This window comes from Diabrotica undecimpunctata, chromosome 6, assembly GCF_040954645.1.
Source record: "Diabrotica undecimpunctata isolate CICGRU chromosome 6, icDiaUnde3, whole genome shotgun sequence".
In the NCBI taxonomy this organism is placed as follows: domain Eukaryota; kingdom Metazoa; phylum Arthropoda; class Insecta; order Coleoptera; family Chrysomelidae; genus Diabrotica; species Diabrotica undecimpunctata.
Window position 1 is genome coordinate 17,550,400 of NC_092808.1, and position 26,091 is coordinate 17,576,490.

The window sequence follows — 26,091 nt, forward strand, 5'->3', positions numbered from 1 at the left end:
ATGATAAGTTTAATTAACCACATTTCGAAGGCATACACCAAGGTTATTTACAACAGAATAAGCAAAAAATGCGAGGATAACATTGGAGATTCGCAGTTTGGGTTTCGGAATTCTCTTGGGACAAGAGAAGCACTTTTTAGTCTACATGTACTCATCCAGCGCTGCAGAGATATGAACAAAGACGTGTACATATGCTTTATAGACTACGCAAAAGCATTCGATAACGTAAAGCACGAAAAGATAATTGAAGTTCTCCATAAGATCGGAGTCGACTACAGAGACATTCGAACAATAGCGAGTCTCTATTGGGGTCAAACAGCTAAAGTGAAAGTAGGATCTACATTGACCAATAAAATTGAGATCAAGAAAGGGGTACGACAGGGCTGTATCTTGTCTCCTATTCTCTTTAATATATACTCAGAAGAAGTATTTAAGACAGCGCTGGAGGAAAGCACAGAAGTCATAAAGATAAATGGAGAAATAATTAATAACATAAGGTATGCTGTTGACACTGTGATTCTAGCAAGTAGCATGGAGGAACTGAGTTGTCTAATGAGTAAGATACAAAAAACAAGTGCACAATACGGACTCAGACTAAATATCACAAAAACCAAATGGATGTTAGTAAGCAAAACCCAACAACTACCACAGCAACTGATATTAGACAATGAAAAAATTGAAAACGTGGATTCGTACATCTACTTGGGAACAACAGTTAACTCAAATTGGGATCAAGCGAAGGAAATACGTATAAGAGTAGAAAAGGCAAGAGCATCGTTCACTAGCATGAAGCAAATTTTCACCTCTAAAAGTAGAGGCCTTCGAAATGTGGGCTTACCGACGTATATTACGTATATCCTGGACTGAGCACGTGACCAACGAAGAGGTACTACGCCGGATAGGTAAAGAGAGAGAGGTAGGAATAAGTATAAAGAAAGGAAAGTTGGAATACTTGGGTCACGATATGAGACATAATAAATATAGAGTACTACAGCTGATCGTTCAAGGGAAAATAGACAGCAGAAGGGGTCCAGGGAGGAGAAGACACTCGTGGCTCCAAAACTTGCGGCAATGGTTCGGACTGTCATCTGCTGAACTATTCAGATCTGCCGTAAACAAAGTCAGAATAGCCATGTTGATTGCCAACGTTCGGAACGGACAAGGCACATGAAGAAGAAGATATGCATGTTGTTCCACGATACAAGTATTTAAATATTTTTAATATTTATATATTTTGAATTAAAGCTTCTATACTGACGTTATATTAATTTTTCTCCATATTTAAATGCACACATAGCGACACGAACAGATTTTTTAAAGCAAAGGATCATAACTGGAGAGAGTTTATTTAACTGCAAAGCCAGAGACATGCCATCCGAAATACTATATTATACGGGAGGTGATAAGAACCCTACAACAAACTTTTTGAATGTTCAAACTGTTCAAACTTTCCGTAAGAAAACTCAAAATATGGAAAGACAATGAAAGCTATGCAATAATATTATTGCATAATTTATCTAAACACTTACAGTTCGTGAAAAGCATATGCTTTGCGCATGTACATACATCCTGCTAGCTTTTTCTTCTTTCTAGCTTGTTAAGATAAAATGAAAAGGAGTCATTAGAACATTTTTTAATACAGTCAACTCCCGTTTATCCGTGAGCGAATTATCTGCGACTCTGTACAAATTTTTGAAGTTATACTTCTATACATACGGTCGGCGTTGGAAATTTGCATGAGAGTGAATCTGTGAAACCATTACATATGTAAGATAATGAGTAAGAGAGAGACAGAAGATATATTTTCTCTCTCTTCCTCTCTCGAGAATAAAAATGTTCCTTTTGTATATATATTTAATATTATATATATTATATATAATATTGTATATATATATATAAATATATATAATATTATATATAATATAATATGTATTAATATTATTATTTATGTGATATGTTTTATATTATTTAAAATTAAACGTTTATAATTATTTTAGGATTTTCAATTTCAAAATAATCACTGTTTTACCGAGAACTGTCAATTTTGAAATCCGTTAGTGTCATGTCTAATTGGCAAATCCTTTACGTGTTTGGTTCATACGCTGGTGGTTGTGAGTTCGAATCCCAATTATGAATTTCCTTTTTTATTTTTGAAATATTTATAAACCTTACGTTAATCTTATTCAATATATGTAATATACGCAAAAAACATAAATTTTAAAATAAAATGAAAATTTACAACATAATCCGAGTTATTGGTTTTTTCTTTTTATCTTCGTAAAGTAAGTTATGTATATTGGCAGTTTTAAATACTTATGAATACTACATTTTAATTTATATTGTATTATTATATTGAATTATGTTGCAGTGTATTTAGTGTATAGTAATTTTTATATTATTAATAAAATAAACAATGAATTTTACTGCAGAGTATGTGTAAATTTTTTTTTGCATTCAACTCCTTTTATACATATATAAAAATAAAAATATATATTTTTATTAAAATATTGATACAATCCTTCATTTACTATACTCCTATTACAGGTCAAATGTTTATATACAGCAAACGATGCACCATATACCTATATAACTAATTCGTTTTCTCTTTCTGCTCTCTCTTACCTATAGCATTACATATGTAATGCTTGTGCAGATTGACTCTTATAAATTTTTAACGGCGAACGCGTGTATAGAAGTATAACTTCTACCGGCAGTCCCACTGGACTGCCACACCCGTTTTTTTTAATATTAATGAAAACCTGTTACTTTATAAACTAGATCTATGTATTATCATTATTATTGTAAAATATAATATGAAAATATGTACTTGAATGTCTGTATCACTAGTTGTAGTCTCTGTTAAAGGTTTCACTGAACATTGATATGTTGTTTGGACAACAAAAGGATTCTTATAATTGTTCATCTTCCTCTTCTGATAAATATAATTGGTAACTTAGAATAAAAATTATGTACACAACACTGTTAATCTTTGAAATAAAAAATATCAACAATATGTATTTGCGTCTATAATATATATATTAATAAATTGTTTTTGTTTTAGGTACGTTGCAGAATATTTGAACTTCTATCATTTTGATCAAATTTTGGTAAGTTAATATGAATGATAGAATCCATGGCTCTCTGAAAACATGATACTCCATTGGTAACCCCAAAAGGAATACGACCGAATTTCTAAAGGCATTCATTTGCCTCGAAAGCCGTAAATGGTTTGTCAGATTCTTGAATTGGTATTTGATGATACGCGAATTTTAAATCAATTGAGCTAAAAATTTTATATTTTGATATCTTAGACACTACTGAATCGCTATTCGGCAAAGGATAAGCATAAAATATTTATTGTTTGAGAGTAATCAACTATCATGCGGCGTTTATGATTTTCGTTTTTAGTTACCAAAACTTAGGTCCTCCAAGGTAATTTACTCTCTTCGATAATTTCTTCTTTTAGCAGATGTTTTATTTCTTGTTTCATAAATTCTTTATCTTCCTGTTAATGTCTACGAGATTTAGTAACAATAGGGTGATAATTTTCTGTTAAATTAGCAAACAACGAAGGTGGCCTAACCTTAGTTTCAGTAAGACAACATATCTTAAGAGGTTTTCTTGGTTCTCCAAATTTAACTTCTACGCTATCATGTTTCATAATATCTTGACCCAAAATCACATCTGTACAAAGATTTGATAAAACTAAAGCTTTTGTTCGATCATATTTTTCTTTATCAATCTGAATATTTATTAAAAAATAGCCTTGAATATTCGTTGAGTACAATATAGATGCCATAGAAACTTTCCCTTGAGTTGAAAACATTTAAAGCCTATGTTCAAATACCAAATTCAGATGGCAAAAGCGATTGAGATGTTACCATTAAAGAAGCAATTAAAATTTTAGAAGCAGAAGTTGGTTTCGTTTGAATTTTCTTTGATTGCATGCGCATTTTAGCCCAATGTCCAATTTTATGATAGTTAGACTGGCAAGTCGCAGTCCTTGCTGGACATAAAGATCGAGGATGTCTTGGATGTCCATAAAAATAACAAGTCTGACCAGGTTTTGCTTGAACAGAAGCTGAAGTACTTTGTTCTAAATTTTGTTGACTACAAGATGCTATATTAATGCTGCGTTATACGTATCATATTGTTTTTGAGAATCTTCTAAAGATCTAGACGTATATTAGATTGAATGAGACCATTAATAAAAGCATCACGAATAGTCATTTTTATTTTCTTTTGAATAAACTGCTTTAAAATTACAATTTTCAGTCAAAAGCTTCAACTGTTGTGCATACTAATCTATAGATTCGTTTATTTGTTGTTTGCTTGTAGCTAAAATATGTCTCGCGTAAATCTCATTTGTAGGTTTAACATACAATTCTTCCAAAATTTTGATAGTAAAAATATATGTTTTTGCTTTGTAATCATATACTGTATGCCAGACAAAATTTATTGATTTATTTTTAGATTCATTGCTTTCCAAAAAATTCGTGAATGTTTTATATCAATGTCTGAATTCTTTGGTGGCACTTTGGGAGTTTGGACCAGCCTCTAGTTTATCTGGTCTAAAGTACTTCTCCATTGTATATTTATGCGAATAAAAGTGTAGTAAAACACCTTTTTGCAGAATTAGGTTTTTATTCGCATAAAACTTGATATTAAAGTGGCAAAACAATTATTTGAATACTGACAACTGTCACAACATTAAGAACACTGTCACAACATTAAAACAACACTAAATTATACTACATGTGGCTTCTTCCATAGTTTATCTCACTTATGATGTTTTTCGATGGCCTGTTTTAAACCCAATTATCCTCCAATATTTACAAGTATTATTCACTTAGTTTGTCTACTTTTTCTTATCTTCTGCTTGTTTATTAATTTATGGCATTACATCCTTTCATCAAGTCTTTTCATTTCATTTCTTTTCATTCATGACTCATCCATAATATTGTCCCATTTCTGTTTGATATGTTTTATACTATGTTTCTTATTACCTTTCTTTTACAAACAATACCGTAAGATTTTATTGACAGTGTTATTTTTATCTGACATTGCCCGTTCATTTGATTTAAAATAAAACAATATAACATTCCAAAAAACAAAAAACAATGTTATTTTTACGCTTTTTTATTTAACGATTACTACATCAACCGAAATGGTTATTCGCCAATGAGTAGGAATATTTATGAGACATTTACAAATAATACAATATTTTAAATTCACATAAAAGTTTCACATATTTTACTTAATAAATTTATTTAAAAACAGTTAGTTTAAAACGATTTCGAAAATTTGGACATTTTAATCGCCGTATTTAGACTATTTTTTGAAGATGTTCTTTTATAACTAAAATTATATGTCACGTTGTACTGATTTTTGTATACATTATTTAAAAAACTGTTAAGTTTGGCGTCGTAGCGATTGGAGTGTCAATGGATCCTTTGTTTCTTTATATTTGTTACCTATTTTATTTGTGATGTTGATTTCTTGATAGTAAAGTTTCCTTGTTGCTTTCTTTTCTTGTATGAAAGCAAAATCTTTGGAATTTTAATATGTATATCTGACGACAGTCAACTTCTGGTCAGGCTTAAACGGTGCTCGTCCCAAACGGTCAAACCCAGGTATTAAATTAACCAGCTTCTGCTTTTGAATGCCTGTCGCCGCGTAATCTGGCCCAGATACTTGAAGCCGTTTATTTCATCGCCATCAGAAATCTTCCTACCTCATATGAAATAAGCAGCTGAGCGCACCACCATTTTGTTCCTGATCACTGCTGATACATGACTTTTGCGGCGTTTAGAGTCATATCCCTGAATTTAAGAAAATCCTGAATATCGTGCAGTTCCAACAGTATATTTCTGATGTTATCCGCTATAGAGCGTTTCACGTTAAGAAAATAACATTGCGGAGATAGGGCCATGTATTTCTTATGGACGATAGAAGCGCAGCGATGCCACGATGAACGAACATGAGCACGATTCAAGGCTGTATATAATTTGTATTTTCGTTTTCACAGACATGAATTATTAAATTAATGTTTTTTAACGTAATTGACCAAAAGTGCCCATTCGAAACAAGAGATGAAAAGTAGGGAAAATGATTTTAATTAAATAAATAGTATTTACAAAAGATAATTTTATTTTATCTTATTTTAATTATAGTAACGACAGTTTATTTGTTTTTCGGTAAGAATATCATATACCATGAATCATAGAAATCAGTAGAAAATATTGTTTAGTTAAATCATCCACTTTGCCGGCTATTAAAGGTTTAACAGCAAATAAACAGACCGCTTGGAATGCATATACCTATCTAATTACTAATTGCAACTTAAAATAATACGGTGTACGTATGTCAGCGATTTTATGTCGTTCTCTGAGACTACATAATGATAATAAGGCTTTGTGGTTCTTCAGTTGTTATTCTGACTTTACAGTTAAATGTTAATTGAAAATGAAAATTCGAAAAATATATCGACAATCTAGTAAACCGCATGCCTGAGAGTTTTGGCAACACTGATCTCCATAAGCCTAATGTTATTTTCTTAACGTGGAACGCTGTATAGGAACAAGATATCGTAGGCGAAGGCCGAGGCTCAAACCCTGATGACCTCGAAGATCACCATCTAAGATCTAAGTATCACCACCTCTTGATTAAGTATGTCTAGAAATTCGCCCATCACCATCACCAGATTAAATGGCAACGTGCTGAGGATATATTCCTAAGGCACCCCTTGCTTACCCTGTATTTCCCTCGTCCACTCAACTGGTTGAATAGTGGTGGCCATTATGAATTTTTTTTCTCCGAGTTAGTTCTCTACCCTTTATCTTCTCAGTACTCTAAAGACAGTACTCATATGAACTGAATTAAAGTCGACACGTCCAACGAGACCACATTTAACACTGTTCCTGTAAACCTGCCCGATCTGATGTAATTATCTAATATTGGGTAGTTTGACAAGGTTTCCATCGATTTTAAGGAAATCTAGTTATTTGGGGTTAAACCAAACAGCGTTCTTTAGCCTATATAAGAGTGTCCTGTGCATTAAACTTTGCAATGCGAACCCCACCTCGATGGGATGGTAGTTATCAGCTACTAGCTTATCTTCTTTCTTATTCAAAATGATTAAGTGAACACATTCCCATTCATATTTATAGAGAATTACACCACAAGGACTGTACTGTTCGTGGATTTTACCCCTCCGACCTCGGTGCCATTGAGTCTAGGCACAGATATAGACCATGAGGTCTTGGCCAAATCGATGTTCTTGGGATTGAAAGGGTAAAAACACGCCTAATTGGCTCATTTATATTTCCTTTTCTACGCTGGGAAAGAGCAAAGGTTCAGCTATATTCTGCTCAGAGATAATCTTGTTGATCAACTCTAGATGTCCTTTCATATATAGGACCTGAACCTTTTTGAATTTCGCGGCTCTAGGACCTTTTCCGTGATGTGAGTCACCATAGCATTGAGTCTTCTTCTTTTTCTGTGCACTTCTGCCAGTGTTTCTCCTCGGTTTCAAGCATTTCTTCAACTTTGATTTAATCCAATTCTGGATGAAATCGAGATATTTTTTTTGTTTAGATATGCATCGTACAAAGTAGATTTTAAGAGTGGTTCAATTCAAATTGAGGTTGTGTTTAAGCATATTTAAAAATTGCCTGAGCTCTCGCAATGCAAAAGAAGTGAAGTACACTTCCTTCACTTCCAAGTGAGTACCTTCATAGATCATCGAGTCAGCCTCCTCAATATTGCTATTTGAAGTCGGGGTAGATTTGTTTGATAACCGAAGAATATTTCGGATACTCCAGCCTTCGGTAATAATTTTCTATATAAATAACTTTTGAAGTACTCCTCGTGAAGAGGAGCTAGGAAGCATTTGCAAGACGTCTTGCCTAGACGAGACTTTGTTAGCATTATTTTCGTATACCTTACCAACCATGGAGACCCTACCGTTCACAAAATGTTGAAAATTTATTTATAGTTTCCTTCTCTTCCATCTGAATTCGGAAAGGTCAGTAAAGTTGTTTCTGCTCTCGTCTACTTTGATCCTATCAGAAGATTCATCGAATGCTAAAGTTAGTCAGCCTTGTGCTCTTGTCCTATATATTCATAGAATGTTTCCTGTTAGTTATTAAAATGTGCTAGGCGGAGATCAGAACTTCCACACCCAGTCTGTTTTGCGTGGAGTACTTTTCGGTATAGTGCTATCCTGCAGAGTCTCAGACCGGGATGATCTTTACTTCTTTATTGAAGTACTTTCAATAATTTTTTGATTGGACTCTATTTTTTCTTTTAGGGATCCTCCACCAGTACCACCAGTCTCCTTAAGACAAACAGGTTCTGAAGTACCAGTTCGCGAAATATTTGCCCATAAAGGCGACTTAATGTACTTAATTCTGATATGCTTCTAGAGCACAGTTTATTTTGTTTTCTGTTTTGCTAAATGTATATACTAATTATACGTCTTCTTCTTCTGGTTCCTATCCGTTTCGAATGTTGGAAATCATATTGGCAATCATGACCTTGCTCGCTGCGGCTCGAAACAGCTCCGTTGAGGTTTTCTTAAACCATGTTCTTAAATTCCGCAGCCATGATATTCTCCTTCTACCGGGTCCCCGCTTACCTTTGACTTTACCTTGCAATATAGACTGCAGCAGGGAGTAACGGTGCTGATTTCTCAATTATACGTACATGCTATTAATTTGGTAATGGAACACAATAGATTGAACATGTTGGGGTTCTTATAGTACTGCTTTGAGTGGATTCAAATGAATCATCTTGTCTTAAACTTCTAAACAGTTTCGTCTTTCATTTATCTACTTTTTTATATTTATAAGTCTTCTTTCGGTAAGAAAACGTAGTGATTTATGTCAAAATTTGAAACTTCCTTGGATACTCTCGAATTTACTTATTAGTTTTTCCAAGAATTTTTGTATTAATGTGATTAATACTTAATATACCAAGACTTGTGTCTCACGTCTTATGTCACGATAAAACATGAGATAATAATAAGTAATCGACAAAGAATTATTAAATTATTTCCAATAGTTGTGTTATCTAATTTTTTCACCTTATGAAGATGTAACTGTGTTACCACATTATGTTTATCATGTAACGCATAGACATACACATATACAATACTATAATTATTATTTTGTTTACAAAATCGCTATGAAAACAAATTTTGATAATTTTTCAGAAAAACCGCAAAGGTGTTTCTGTCTCGTAATTTATTACATTGTTCTATCTGCACCTGAGCGGTTACCGGGAAATATGATCTCATACACCAATAAAACCTTATAGTCAAACTGGTTGTTTGGTGTTAGATATTTACTAATGTACTCGTATTATGAGTAAAGATTTTAGTGGTGTTTGTATAGTCATACATGTTAACAAGAATCTTGTAATGGAAAATTACATTTTCAAAGGCATTTTCGCTATCACAAATTGGCCGTCAACTTGTAAAGACGTTGGAAAAGAGGGTAAAAAGCTAGTTATACAGGTATATTTATATCTTTAGGATTTATTATAAAAATACATTCTCCATTTTTTGCATTTTTTTTTCCAATTATTGCCATTTTTTAAACAATAAACATTAAATTTCCAATTTGTATCTAGTCAAAAGGCACAAAAAGCAAACATTTTCGATTTTTTTAAGATTTTGTTAAATAAAAAATTAAGCACAAAGTTTGGGACTGGCGCATATCGTGATTATTAATACAAGGTACATCCTGAAAGACTACACTATTATGAGCAGGGTACGTTTGCTGTGATTGGTCGGCGAGTGGGTGTGTCTTAATTTAAAATTTGGCGTTTTTCATGTTTATTAAAATATTTTTATTAAAATGACAATTATTGGATATTGGTAGTAAGCGCACAATATTCGCATTTTAGGATGAAGCTGGATATTACAGTTTTATTAGAAATGTAATTGTTTTTCCTTATATGATATGGAGAAAAAAATGTAGGCCAACTTTAGAACCCATATGTGGATATTATTTTATTTTTTAATATCCTAGTGATGCTTTTTTTAATTAAATATCTAGGTACCTTACACCAACATTTGGTAGAAAGGTACCTGGTGGTGCTCCTTGAGAAGTTTTCATAACTTCTCATGACTTTCAAAATTAGTTTCTTGCTCACATAATGGACAAGTATGCCATTCATTTTCTTCTGCGACACATCTATTTTATGCATTCTTTTGATATGTATGACGATTTCGTAATTTGACATCTTTTAATATTTTGCTGCGAAGATGGCAGGTTTCTGAGAGAATTTCAGAGCTTGTTGAACTAGATAGGATTATATGAATCCATATATTCTTGCTAAAACAAAGTATTAGGTAATTAAATATCGTGTTCTAATGAACAGATTTTTAAAACAATTGAAATGAAAAAATTTGAAATTATGGTATAACTATAATAAGAGGGTGCGATCTCTACGGAGATAGAATTTTTTAATGTCTGCTTGGTCTCAGTATCATCATCATCCAGCCTTTCTTTATTACGTCCACTGCTGGACATAGGCTCCCATAAACTCATCCATTCTTTACGATTTTTTGCTCTTTGTTTCCAATTTTTGGTGAAATACCTGATGTCAGCCCAATGTGTAGGTGGGCTCCCTCTATCTCTCTCCCCTCTCCCTCTATCACGTTTGTCTGCTCTTGGCCTTCAATTTGTAATTTTGCTCGGCCATCTTAGAGTCGTGTCTTCTTCATTTACATTTTGATTCCTTAGCCTGTTGGTGATGTTTTTTGGACTCGTTCTGTCGGGTTTTTATTTCTGCGGTTCCGTTGAATAGAAATTATTTTGCTTTATAACATTTTCATGATATTTAGGTACTCATGTTGTCTCACGTTGGACCTACTAGCTGAACAAAGCCCATATGTCAGGTGCCTTGTCCAGTTTTGGTTTAGTTTGTTTAAGTCGTTCTTCAATCGAGTTAACGGTGGTCGCAAACTTTTTTGTTCCCGCTTGGACTCAACTCTATTAAAGTCAATTGTCCTTTATCCTCGAAACATGTTTGGTCTCTTAATTGCTTTATTTTTGATTTTATCTTTCAAAGTTATTCCAAGTTTAAATCGTGTGTCTATTTTTTTTGTGTGTCACTCTAAATTTAGTAGCTTGTTTATGATCGAGTACGTAAGATTGTGGTAGGATCTGTCCCTTAAGTATTGTAGACTCCAATTTTTAGGCTTCAGCCTGACAGTGTTATTCTTACAGGATTAGTAGTATGGTAAATAATAAAACTTTAATTTTATTAAACATTTATTGTTCTTAAATAATTATTAGTTTTAACAGTCTTATTTACTTTATTATGAAAGAAGCATTTCAATTTTGATTTATTGCATTGCATTTTTGAAGCAGTCTTGATAATACCACGCTTTCAGTGCAGGGGATAGATTTGGCGACACTCTACATTTTGGTGTTGTTTCATTTTCAATTAGATCTCCCCTTGAAGTTAATACTCCTAAACTACTGTATATACATAAGAAGAAGCTGCCCAATTTTGTTTTATCTTGGCCGTTTTTGAGAAAGTCGTCAGAGAGTCCTAATTGTTGTTGACACATGGTGTAATACTGTTCCACTAATTGATCCTGACTACCTGACTGAAACAAATTTAACATTTTTAATTTTATTGTTTAATCTATCCTAACTGATTTGTTTAATTTGCACTTTGATAATGATTTCCGAAGTGGAAATCGAAATGTCAACATATTTTCAATTAAAAGTGTGCTTAATTTCCATTAAATAAACTACATAACATAAATTAAAGATAGATAACAATAAATTGATTTGTTAAGTTTCACAATACTACAGATCACTGCCATCATTTTAAAACTGTCATAAACAAAATTACTTTCGACATCCAAAATCAAATATAAAAAAAATAGTGGATTAATGATATATTAAACCTTATGGAAAAAAGAAGAAAGTTTAAAAACCGAGCTCCTAAAAAATATAGCAACACACAGAAAGAAATAAGAAAAATACTAGCACACACAGAAAGAAATAAGAACAATGCGAACAGCAAAAAGGGTTTCTCTTCATGGTTTGAAGAGAAATGCCTTGAAATTGAAGATCTACAAAAGAATCACCATGTATTCAATTTACACAAAAAGATTAAAAAGCTGATGGTATACAAAATAAAAGATACATAGCAATCTTGGCGTTTATACACTCTCAACAAAATTCTGAAATAATCTTTTTAAAAACGAGTGGAGTTTTTGAGTGGAAATCGAAACGTCAAATTTTTGCTAATCAAAAATATAATTTTAATTACAATCAATTGGGGCTTCTTAGCCCCATAAAAATATAAAATTATACAACCCTACCGATAAAGAAGGTAACCTTATCAAAAGCTATACAGGGTGTGGCAGATAAACGGCCCAAGAACCAAAGGTAACTGAATCATGAATTTGCTATTTCCGGTTATACCGGAAGTTATGATAATAACTTTGTTTTTTTAATGGGACATCCTGTATATTTTTTACTTTTAGAAATATTCACGTTATTATGAACATTTTTTGTTAATACTTCCGTATAGCTATTGTGAACCGTTTTTGAGTTATAACGGTTTTTATATGAAAATTACACCTATTAACCACATACAGCTTTATCGTTTTCAGTGTAAACTTACCTTGTTCATTATACAGGGTGCTGTCAAAATTGGCATAAAACCGGCATCCTAAATTTCGCCTAATTCCTAATTCGCCATTTTTCAAATGGGACACTCTGTATGTGATTTATTATTTTACAAAAATACTTTTTTCACTATCGATCTGTATTAGTATTCCCTATACCTATCTCTTGCAGTTTTTTACTCTGTTAAACTCTATTAGGAATAACTACTCATGACTCTAACCCCACTCTCGAGAGAATGAAAAATAATCGCTCTCTCATTTTGGCTCCAGCAGACAACATACGCGTTTTTTGCATCTCTCTGATTTTTGTTTCCGTAGAGAACGAACGTGTTTATCGTTTCTTTGAGTTTGACTCCCGTAGACAACAGACGTGTTTTTCGCGCTCTCTGATTTTGGTGCCCGTAGCGAATAAACGTGTTTTTTCGCCTCTATTACCTATTAGTTCCCGTACACAACTGACGTTGTTTTCGACCTCTCCTTAATTTGGTTGCCGTAGATAACAGACGTTTTTTTCGCTCTCTTTTTCTCTCTTAGTGAACGACTACCCACAAAGAAATAGTACCGTGTATACAGTAAAAAGAACAATACCAACACATTTTACCCTCAGAAGTAAAGAATGCCCTACAGAATTCAAAACAAGGAAAAGCACCGGGTTCTGATCAAATTCCAGTTGAACTGTTAAAAGCCTTAGATGACGGTAATATAAAGAGACTCACCCGAATTCCACATATATGTACAGGGCAACATCCCGGAGGAATGGCTTAAATCGATATTTTTACCTCTACCAAAAAACAACAATCACAAATCATGTAATGACTATAGATGGATAAGCCTAATGTGCCACCCTTTAAAGATTTTCTTGAAAATTGTTCAAAACCGAATTTATAAGAAATGTGAGGAGCAGATTGATCAAACGCAGTTTGGCTTCAGAGGAGGCACGGGTACAAGAGAGGCATTATTTGCGTTGACGGTACTCTTGCAGAAATGTCGGGAATATAACAAGAGTGCATATGTATGCTTCATAGACTTTAGGAAGGCCTTTGACCGAGTGCAGCATATAAAGTTAATAGATGAATTAAAAAACATCAATTTAGACAAAAAAGATATAGAGTTTATTAAGGCTATATACTGGAACCAGAAAGCAGTAGTAAAGGTGAACGATATAGAAACAAATAATATACCGATTGCGAGAGGGGTCAGGCAAGGATGCGTCTTGTCTCCGACTCTTTTCAACGTGTACTTACAGGTCATATTCAGAAAAGCTTTATGGGGAAGAAAAGAGGGAATAAGAATTGGTGGGAATAAGAAAAGGTAATTATGGCTGAGAGTATAGAAGAACTACAAACTTTACTAGATGCAATAAATAGTAAATACATTCAAATGGGACTTGACATCAACACAGATAAGACCAAATTTATGATGGTATCAAGGACTCCAATAAATAATGAACAACTAACCCTTGGTGAACAGCAAATAGAGAGAGTGACAAAATATAAATATCTGGGAGGTTACATCAACACAGAATTAGATCCAGACTAAGAGATCAGGGTACGAATAGAAATGGCAAGGGCAGCGTTCTTAAAATTCAAGCAATTGTTCTGTGACAAAAATCTGAATACTACGCTGAGACTGAGGTTTGTTGAATGTTACGTCTGGTCCCAACTATTGTACGGGGTAGAAACATGAACGTTAAAATCGCAAATATTTAAGAAGCTTGAAGCCTTTGAATATACCGGAGAATGTTGAGAATTCCATGGACTGCTAGGGTCACCAACGAGGAAGTGCTGAGAAGGATGGGTCGAGACAAAAAATTGTTGAGAACAATAAAAGTACGCAAGACTGCATACCTTGGACACATACTGAGGAATGATAAATATAGTCTTCTGCAGGTCATCATGCAGAGTAGAGTCGATGGCAAAAAGGGAATAGGTAGAAAGAGGAAGTCATGGCTGGGAAATATTCGAGAATGGGCAAACATGACTGTAGACGAATTATTCCACGTTGCAAAAGACAGAGAAACTTTTAGAAATGTGGTCGCCAACCTCCGTTAATGGGGACGGCATAGGAAGAAGAAGATACAGTGAAAAAATACAGCGATTCCGTTTTAGTCAAACACCGCTAATCCGCTAAAGACAATTAAAACTCGTACGAGAAACCACCGCGTGTGTGCTTATATGACCAGTGCGCGAGCGTGTAAATAGTAACATTGGTAAGCTTTTGTATAAACTTGATTCAGCTATTGTCTGTATAACATTTAATTACCTCTCCTAATTTTTTTGAACCACACTTACGATACAGTCCTAAAACTCTTAACTGTACTCTTATAGCGATGTTAGAATCCAACGAAAACTCTCGCATCCTATAAATTATGAAACATGCATTAGACAAGGAGATTCGCTAAATCCATTAATATTTAATCTGATAATGGATGAAATAAACTACCACCCAGTCCTATTATATGGTTCAGAGACCTGGACTTTAACAAAAAGTAATGAAAACATGTTGAAATGTTTCGAAAGAAAAGTACTAAGGCGAATCTATGAAGCAGTGAATGACAATGGAGTGTGGAGAAGACGATACAAATTCGAACTTTATAGAATATACCAGGAACCAGATATCGTAAAACATATTAAGATAGGACGTCTGAGGTGGATAGGCCATGCAATGCCAATGGAACAAAATGACCCAGCTATAAAAACGCTCCTTGATAGACCTGTTGGTCAGAGAAGAAGAGGAAGACCCAGAACAAGGTTTCTTGACAACATCGATAAAGGCATGAGAAATATGGGAATACGAGAAAGGCGATGGATAGGGACGACTGGAAAGAAATTCTTAAGGAGGCTAGAACCCACGCAGAGTTGTAAAGCCCAAATTATGATGGATGAAATCATAAAATCTAATGTTACGCCGACGGTGCCATAAAATAGCGGAGAATAAAGATGACCTACAAAGATTAATTAAACATTACGCAATTACGCAAACTACGCAAAAAAATGTAACGACTTTCGATTAATAAGTCTCATACCCCATATTCTGAAGCTGTTTCTAAAAATTATCCATAACAGAATTTACAAAAAATGCGAAGAATATAATGGGTCCGGAACAATTTGGCTTTCGAAACGGTATGGGAACTCGAGAAGCTTTGTTCAGTTTCATTGTTCCCATGCAAAAGTGTCGGGATTAACAAAAATATGTCTATTTGTGCTTTATAGATTATGAAAAGGCTTTTGACAAAGTCAAACACGATCAGCTAATAGAATGCTTGCAAAAAAAGAACCTGGATCCAAACGACATCAATACAATACGTGAACTCTACTGGAACCAAAACGCCTCTGTCAGAACTGAAATGGGTGATACTGAAACCATAAACATCCAAAGAGGAGTTAGACAAGGTTGTATACTATCACCATTATTATTCAACTTGTACTCAGAGGACATCTTTGCACATGCCCTAGATGAAGCACAAGAAGGAATAAAAGTCAATGGAAAAATCGTGAACAATTTCTGTTGACCAAAGTAGTGCGAGAAGGAGAACTATACGACCTTAAAAGGAATGTAAAAAAAAAACCAAAATAATGGTAATTTCAAAAAAACACACACCAGTTATAAACATACTAGTCAACAACAATCTAGTTGAACAAGTGAAAAAGTTTAAGTATCTAGGCTGTTGGATACATGAAACCTTAGTCCAAGAACAAGAGGTTAAATGTAAAATAGAACAGGCAACAAACGCCTTCTTAAAGATGGTATTACACGGCGTGGAGGCTTGCGGTAACGCGACCGCGTTAGAAATGAAGAAGTTTTAAGGCGTATGAATAGAGAACGTGAACTCACAGAAATTGTCAAGAAGCGTAAAACGTCTTATCTTGGACACATATTTAGACACGACAGGTATAACTTCCTTCAGCTTATTATAGAAGGGAAAATGGAAGGCAGACGCGGCCCGGGTAGACGACAAATGACCTGGCTGCGTAACATCAAAGATTGGACAGGATTAGACTTTCAAAGTTTAATAAGGAAAGCCCAAAATAGGGAAGACTTTGCAGAGGTCATTGCCAACCTTCGCCTAGAAGACGGCACCTAAAGAAGAAGAAAGATACAACGCTTATATATAATATGGCGATTTTAACAGAGAAGAAAAATCGATAGTAATATCAGCGTAATCAAGAAAATGTAATCTAGTTGTAAACAACAAAATAAAATAACAAGAGATGGAAACAGAATGCTTGGGAATCAAATTTTCCAGCTATGGAAAAGGAAAAAAAAAAGTATAAAAACAAGTGAATATGGTGAACAGAGTAGCAGGATGTCTAAATAACACAATATGTTAAAACAAATACCTCACAATTGAAAAGAAGACCAATAATGACGTATACAGCGGAAAAAATGGTGGATACGGCCAAAACACAGAAGATACCAAATCCAACTCTACGAGATAGAGCAAGCAGTGAAGAAGGATTGGAGCGAAATGTAGAATAGAGGAAATAAACCTGTGGACAAATAAAGAAAATAGAATGAAGTCAACATATAGAAATAATAGCAAAAAACGGAAGACTAAGGAATAGCAACAGACAGATCGCCATTTGGAAGAAGGGCAATAGGACGTCCGACAACATCGGTTGAGGCTTAAAACCGAAATAAAACACGCACGAACCTATCAATAAAGGAGGACGACGACAGTAAAAATTGTCAAAAAAGTCTCAAATTAAACTAATCGCTCCATCAAAAGATTTCGTATTAAAAATAGCTACAGCTTTCACAATATAGCTTGTGTCATGATGAAAGTATTAACTGCATTTCTTGCGTCAGATTTGACGCACAACCTGTGAATCATATGATGCGATACTTAAAATACATTTGATAATGGTTTCCTGTATTATAAAGTAATTACAATAATCTGTAACATCCTAATATTCACTGACATTTAATTATAAATTAATGGTTAGATAAAAATTGGAAATAAATTAAACTCAACCATTTAACAGTAACAAAATCGTTGGTTTTACCTGAAGGTTTTCCATACATTCCTCATGGAAAAATGCTTTTTGTTCGGGTGTTCCTCTAGGTGGTCTACACTTCACCAGTATGTCATCAACATTTACTTCCCCAGCCTGTTCTGATTCCCTGTAATACTGTCTAATTTTTGTATCTAATAAATCTCCTTGTCGGTTCATAAATCCTAGAGTCGTATAAACACAGAGGGCGAATGATCCGATCCTATTCTTGTCCTCAGGTTTTGCCTTTGAAACTCCGTATGTCAGAATATCCTGGGGGATTTGCCACTTCCTTTGGCAAGTTTGCAATATTTGATTCATTTGTTCGACATCGTCTTGCAAGTTGGCCTAAGAAAAAGGAAAACCAATTTTCATTTCGTTAACACAAACTTAAAATCTTAAACAGTAATAAAATCAATAAGGAACAAACATTATAATATGGTTAAACTTGTTATATAATAAACAACGTAGAAAAAGTATTATAACAGACTATATTTTCACCACAATTAATTATGATGATTGTTTTGTGTAAAACTTAGAGGTAGCTGGTTAAATGAAATTAGAATAATAATCGAAGAAAAAAATGCAATATTTTGACTGGAAATAAATTAGCGCGAAAAATAGCAACTATAACTGTGAATAAATTACGACAATTAGCTGGTTTAAACTCATACTGTTATCTGTACAAAGAATATAGACCTATCATTTGAACGACTACTACGATAAGGGACGCCCGGCGCCGAGACTCAAAAGCTGTAACTTAAACGATACACTCGATGTTTTAAGTACGCTGTCTCGGTAGCAAGTGTCTTTGAGATGGTCAGAAAGAACCCTCCGACCGTTAGGTGGTTCATGGGACAAGTGCATCCCATAAATCAACCCTATTGTAGGGCGCTTCTGAATAGCGACAATCCGATTCAATGGTAACAGTAATATGATACTTTACACGTTTTGTGTATATTGGAGACACAAAAATATCTAAAGAGAAAGTCAAATTCCCTGAACTTAAAACAGAATAAATGAGCTAGCCAGTTTAACAATCCGATTTTATTGAATAACAGGAAACAATATATTTTAAAGCAAAGTCGTTAGAATATGCCATTAAATTAGATCGCAACTTAGTACAGTAAAAGAAAGTAAAAAAAATGTAAAAATATGAAAATAAATACTACATAAAATGAAAAAGACAGTAAAGATTCCATTTCACGTACAAATCGTCTATGTATCTGTTTATACGTATTTCGCTTTAATAAAGCTCATCAGAACAGTTATTCATAGGCGTTCTCAACGTGAAAAATAGATCTTTTCTGTCTTTGGGAAGCAACGATAAAATGGCTTCGAAACAGACGCAATAGCGGCATCTGATATTAAATCAGATTGTGTTTCGAAACTATTTTACGGATTTAATATCAGATATCGCTATTGCGTCCGTTTCGAAGCCATTTTATCGTTGCTTCCCAAAGACAGAAAAGATCTATTTTTCACGTTGAGAACGCCTATGAATAACTGTTCTGATGAGCTTTATTAAAGCGAAATACGTATAAACAGATACATAGACGATTTGTACGTGAAATGGAATCTTTACTGTCTTTTTCATTTTATTCGGATCTACTCTGTATGAGTACAAGAAACCAATTCGCTAACGATTTCTGCTTAGTTGAGGAGACATGTCGTGGAATGCAAATTTTAGATTCCCGATGTCTCTATTAACATCTTTATCAACGTCTGTTATACCTTGCATTTATAGAAGGTTCAGATTAAAGCAGAAATCTGAATTGTGTTTCGAAACTATTTTACGGATTAAATACTACATACTTTCCCAATTAATGACAATTACATTTTGATGTAAATATAGATTTTTGTAAATAATAATAAATTCTGCTATCAAAGATCTAAGGCTTAGTATTTTGAGCACAGTGCTATTTCTGACCATAGAGTCTGACTATTTTTGCTGTAGGGCCTCAGGTTTCTGTTACGTATGTCAACACTAACATTGTGGATTGTTGTTTTACTCTTATATTCATTTGAGTTGTATCTCATTTGTTCCTGTCTTCTTTAAAAAGTTTAGTTTTTCGAACCCACTCCAAGTAGGAAAAAAACGGATGAACACGATACAAAACAGAGACATATTTGGAGAAGATATATGTCAAAGGATGGTTGGAAAACACTGTAAAGAAGATGTACTATCGGTTTTACATTGGACGAAAAGAACTTTAAATGGTCAGTAAGAATTAGAAGCTTTTTTAGACGAAAAAATCAAAACACACTGAATCATATTACTCCAGCCGTATTCAACCTCATTTTGACTATTGCTCATCAATCTTATATTTATTTAACCTTAACAAACTTAACATGCTACATAAATTACAGAACCGTGGAATGAGAATAATTCTTAAAACAAATCGCCGTACCCCAATTGGGACGATGTTAAATACTCTAAATTGGTTCTCTGTTGAAAATAGACTGTTTTATTTCACCATGATTTTGGTCTTTAAAATAGTAAATAGCTTATCACCTGAATTCATTTCTTTCAACAAAAGTATTCATTCTTATAATACCCGAGGTTTAGATGACATATATGTACCTAGAACTATGTATAAAAGTACAATGAATTCGCTCTTTTTTAAAAGCTTCCTAAAATTTATTCAGTTACCTACATCTGTAAAAAAATATAGTCTCAATAATTTCAAAATGTTACTTAAACAGTATATCAAAAATTTATAGTGTAATTTCTTTATATTGTATGTATATTAGGTTTTTTTCTATTTAAATAAAGATCTATTTATCTACCTAACAACTCTACAGGTATATAGCCAGTATGGAGTTATGGGATCCAGCTGTGGGGTCAGCGCCCAGGTCTAATGTAGATATCTTGGAAAGGTTTCAATCAAAAGTCTCACGCGTCATTAGAAATGCATCATGGTATGTACCCAATCCGCTCATTACACATGAACTTTAAGTTAAGACTGTTAAAGAAGAGATCACAAATTGTTCCCAAAAATATGCTCTACCGCCTGAAAACCATCCTAACAAGCTTGCAACGAACCCTATGATGCCACTACCAAATCGAAGAGTAAAGCGATATTGCAAAAGCAAGTAGATCTCAAATTTACAAATAACTTTTGTTAAAATTAAAATATAAATAGAAAATTGTCATGGGACAATTGCTTGCATGTTACTTGTAAAATAATTACACAATTTACTTATTGTAATATTATTACAGATTGTAAATAAAGGGCAAGTTCAAAAAACAAATTGGGGTGTAAAAAAATAAGCGGAAAACAGATCCATAGTGTTGAGATCATAAAAGCTTACTCAACTCCTCTTAAGCTGCCACCAGTTAAGAAATTTCAGGAACAAACTCATTTGGAATTCTCTGAAATAAAAAGAGAAGCTTCTACCTCCAATAAATTTTTGTAAAAGAGTAAGACTATACATAGAACAACTACTTTAATCAATGAGGTGCATCTAAGATGCAGTGAAAGGTAACGTAGAAGATACCAAAAGGTAATAATTAATAATTAGTAATTACTATATACGAGCAAAATTAGAACACAGCATAAGTAAAACACAGTTCGGTTTTAGATGCGGTTTTGGAACTCGAGAGCCGCTCTTTGCAATACAAGTCTTGATTCAAAAATGTCTGGATCAACAGAAAGATGTTTACGCCTGTTTTATCGACCATGAGAAAGCATTCGATACTATCAAACATGACAAACTCATAGAACTATTACATCTTACAGGACTTGACACTAATGACATCCAGATTATAAAAAATCTATATTGGAAGAATGGACATATGGTGAGTGAAAACGTAACCATTTCGAGAGGGGTTAGACAGGGCTGTATTCTTTCGCCACTGCTTTTCAACCTGTACACGGAACAAATATTTCTAGAAGCACTGGAAGAGTACAACGAGGGCATCAAGATTAATTGCGTACCAATAAGTAATTTTCGATATTCAGACGATACTGTTATACTGGCCGATAACATCGAAGATTTACAGATGATGCTAAATAGAGTAAATACAACGGGCAACCAATTTGGACTGAAGATCAATACAAAGAAAACTAAATTTATGGTGATCAGTAAAAAGAACATTCAACATATCGACCTGAATTATGAAGCCGAACGTATTGAAAGAGTACACCGATTTAAATATCTGGGATATATAGTAAATGATAAGTGGGACCCAGACGTAGAGATTAAGATCCGAATTGAAATAGCAAGATCCAAATTCATCAAAATGAGAAAGCTCTTAAGCGACCGCCACCTAAGCGTTAACCTCCGATGGCGCGCCACGAAATGCTACGTACTCTCTACGCTTCTTTACGGAGTTGAAGGGTGGACGTTAACAGCAGCAACTATAAAGAAGTTAGCGGCTCTAGAAATGTGGCTGTATCGACGCATACTGAAAATACCTTGGACAGACCGAGTGACCAACACAGAGGTATTAAGACGAATGGGTAAAAAGGTGGAATTGTTAACAACTGTTAAAAGGAGGAAAGCGTCATACCTGGGCCATGTGTTCCGTAATGATAAGTACAGTCTGCTACAGCTTATCGTGGAAGGCAAGATTGAAGGTAGCAGAGGTCTGGGCAGAAAGAAGAAATCCTGGCTGAAAAACTTGAGAGAATGGTTTCAAATACCAGAAGCTGCGAACATAATACATGCGGCACAAAACAGAGAAACCTATCGTTTGATGGTCGCCAACCTTCGGTAGAAGACGGCACATAAAGAAGAATAATTACTATTACAAAACAAATGTAAAAAATTAAAATTTCTTTGTAATATTTTAAGTATGGAATATTTTAATTTTTAAAACCGGTTTGAAAATTATTTTCAATTTGGAGACCCAAACGTAAAATAAAGTAGTTAAAATTTCATAAATTGTAGTTAGTTCCATTCTATAGTATTTACAAAAATAAAAATATAAACTGATTTACAAAAAAACTTACCACAGCGATTGCCACGAAACCTAATAAACAAATCAGACTTTTCATGATGACAACACAAATGTTTCTATTGACTATCGAAAAAAAAATACTTTGATTTCTATAAATACTGTGTTTAGTAATAAATCAAATCGTTAAAAACTCATTTTGGAAAGTTCTAATTTCTTTGTCCCATAGGTACACGTTGAATCATCGTCCCAGTAAAATACAAAGAATTTTAGTATTATTTTTTTAGTATGAAATGAAATTCCCACTAAAAAACGCTACGTGTGATTATTTGTGTGTTGATTGGTACGGTTCTTAATTTTATTACTCTAAAATTTATGAGAAAATTGTTGATTTTTATGCTTAATAAAATATTTATTAGGTTTAAAAATCATACGTCCATGAATGTAACAGTTAAACTTCTTGATTATTTTCGGTGAGATCAATTTTGTATCCATAATGCCTAAGGTTTAATTGACTGGTTGTACTCTGTCTTCGATAATTTTTGGTACTAGAAGCACAAACAACAAAGGAGTGAAACTGACAAAGTACTATACCAAAAATATATTGAAAATAACGAAGAAAGAAATAGAAATACGGTTCTTGGACTTAAATAACTACATTATACAGGGATTATAAAGGGAGTTGAAAGACCTTTCAAATAATGGATCATTCCACCCCCCTTTTCATTTAAGATTTTAGGGATGATGCCACCCCCGCTTAAGGGGCTGCAAATGTTAAACTGATTTTATGCCAATTTTGTGTCCCCCTCGAAAACAAAATCGACGGGTCCGAGCGTTTTTTCAAAAAAGGAATCATCTGCCAATAAATGCCTCTGTTTCGTATTCGGTGCGCCACACTGTATAAACATGTATTTATAGTTTTCTTGCACATTTGGTTGAATTTGGAGATTTGATTTCTGTTTCCTCAAAAGGGCGTGCCATCACTGCTTGTATATTAAATAAAATTTTAATTAACTCATCATTCTGCAATTCTGTGATATCTTCTTGATACTACATATATTTGATATCAGACAAATCCACTAACATAAGCTGCTTCATCCATGTTGGAAAATCAATTTGTATTAAACCAGAAAATCTTTCTTTTAAATCAGCCGATAGAATATTCAGCTGATTGCTTATAACAAGTAAAGCGGTATCAGTTACTTCACATTTTTGGCCTACTTACTCTGATAACTTACTCTGACATAGAGTAAAAGTATACTAAAAAATACATAATTTATTTAAATTTGTATAAACACATTTACTACACTGCCACCGTGAAATAATATATATTTTTTTCCATTTTTCTATACAATATACAGTGTGTCCGTAAAGTATGAAATAAATTCGATATTTCCTAAATTAAATTCTTTTTAAAAAAATCTAAAACACGTCAATTTTTAAGTTTAATGTTCTACTCTTGTCTTGACAACGCCAAACACCCTGTTGATATTTTGGCCTCGTCTAGCAAAATTATACCTAATAATTATTTACCGCAATAATGCTTTAAGAATTTGCTTTTTTCGTTAAATTTGGTACCGAAATCTGACATTGCATTTAGATGGCTCGGAGCGAAAGGGTTAAACTCGTATCGAGTCCATTTTCGAATTGCCCCCTTAATAATCAAATAGCCTCCCTGTGGGGCGTGGGCCCCACCTTGCGAAACACTCTTCTAGAGTCTATTCGTTATCGAATGTTGGCAATAATTCTGGCAATGATAATTTTATTTGTTCCTGCTCTGAATAGTCTCGTGGTGGATGTGGCAAAGTTCTTAAGTTTTTTAGACATGATATTTATTGTCTGTCCACGTCTCTCTTACCCTGAACCCTTCCTTGCAGAATTCTTCTTCTTATTGGGCCGTCTTTTAAAGAAATTTGGCGATCACTTCTTTAAAGATTTCTTCTTTCTTCTCAAGCTTTTTTTTCCCTCTACTCTTCCTTGCTTGATGACGTGTAGAAGCTAGTATTTATCGTTTCGAAGTATGTGGCCCAGATACGATGTTTTTCTTATGTTAATTGTGTTCATAAACTTTCTGCCATGTCCAATTCATAGTAACACTTTTTCGTTTGAGATTTTTGTAGTCCAAGAAATTTTAAGAATAGGCCTATATATCCACATTTCGAATGCCTACAATTTTTTTACGAATTGGGCTTTCAATTGGCAGAGTCCAAGCTTCTACCCCATATAGCAGTGGTGACCAGACATAACATTCGACGAACCTTAATCTGATAACCATACTCAATTTCTTATTTGTAAACATTGACTTGTATTTCATAAATCCTTCTGGATCTATTTCAATTCTGACCTTTATTTCCTCATCTTGATCCAACTGTGATTTTATAATAATTGCTCCGAGGTATTTATTCTTGTTGACCCTCTCTATCGGTTTACCCTCCAGTGTCAGACATATTTTGTCAATAGGGGTTTTCGAGATCACCATGTATTGGGTTTTATCTATACTTTTTGTCAGTCCCATCTATTTGATTTCTGTGCTAATGATTTCTATAAGAATTTGTAATCTTCTATATTTTCTGCCGTAATTGCGGTATCGTCTGCAAATATTATGTTATTAGTGATACTCTCTCCAATCTTTACACCTTCAGTTCCTTTTCACAGTGCGTCCTGAAATATTAATTGAGAGTACACCTGGAAATCTCCAGCTGACTGTCCAAAACAAAATGATTAGAAACCAGATTGACTACATCATCATCAACAAACGATTTCAGAATTCCGCAAAATCCGCAAAAACATATCCAGGAGCAGATGTTTCATCAGACCATAATCTTTTACTAGGACGTTTCAAACTCCAAATGAAATAGTCCATAAAAGAAAAGCATAAAAACGTCCGGACATCCAGAAGTTGAAAGATAAAACCACAAGAGAAGAAGTCAAAGAGAAGATCATCAACAAAACAATATATGGAATAAAATCAAAAATATCTGTAATTCACTAGTAGATAATAAACTTAAACCAGAAAACAATAATAAAGAAACAGCCATGGATGAGACAAGAAATATTAGAGCTAATGGAAGAACGAAGAAAACACAGAAATAAGAATAAGGAAAGGTTCAAAGGAAGAAACAAAATCATTAAGAAAAAGATTAAAAAAGCAAAAGAATCATGGCTGCAAGATCAATGCATAGAAATAGAATCCCTAGAAGAGACGCATGCCACTTTTAACCTACATAAAACGATCAAAAACTTAACGGGAGGAAACGGATCACGAAGTCATAACTTAATACTAGACGAGCACAGCAATCTGCTCTACGAAAATAAGAGAATACTTGAGAGATGGAGGCAATACATCGAAGAATTATTATTCAAGGAAGAGCAAGAAACAGAAGTCAGTGTTTCTGGATGTTCAGGACCAGAAATAACGCTCAGTGAAGTAACATATGCAATAAAAAGACTAAAAACCAACAAAGCATCTGGACCTGACAACATACAAGCTGAAATATTGAAACTATTTGAAAACAACCAACTCAAAATCCTAACGA

The 26,091-nt window shown here is 33.7% G+C and overlaps 2 protein-coding genes across 7 annotated transcripts in view; one reads left to right on the top strand and one right to left on the bottom strand.

The window, feature by feature from the left end:
* Window positions 1–26,091, top strand: part of raw (NDT-like domain-containg protein raw) — a 410,674-nt gene that overhangs the window by 269,385 nt on the left and 115,198 nt on the right. The gene's annotated exons all lie outside the window — the stretch shown is intronic.
* On the bottom strand, window positions 11,265–22,767 carry LOC140443214 (uncharacterized). The gene is made up of 3 exons (XM_072534335.1): window positions 22,611–22,767; window positions 17,665–18,000; window positions 11,265–11,623 (listed from the first exon to the last, which is right to left on the bottom strand). The coding sequence occupies exons 1-3, from the start codon at window positions 22,653–22,655 to the stop codon at window positions 11,357–11,359; spliced, it is 648 nt and encodes a 215-aa protein (XP_072390436.1). The 5' UTR covers window positions 22,656–22,767; the 3' UTR covers window positions 11,265–11,356.

Excerpts from the sequence above, each read along its gene's own strand:
- LOC140443214 (XM_072534335.1), bottom strand. The coding sequence starts at position 22,655 with ATGAAAAGTCTGATTTGTTTATTAGGTTTCGTGGCAATCGCTGTG. Across the intron at positions 18,001-22,610 it reads GTTTCGTGGCAATCGCTGTG|GCCAACTTGCAAGACGATGT; the intron begins GTAAGTTTTTTT and ends CCTTTTTCTTAG. Across the intron at positions 11,624-17,664 it reads AATGTATGGAAAACCTTCAG|TCAGGTAGTCAGGATCAATT; the intron begins GTAAAACCAACG and ends AATTTGTTTCAG.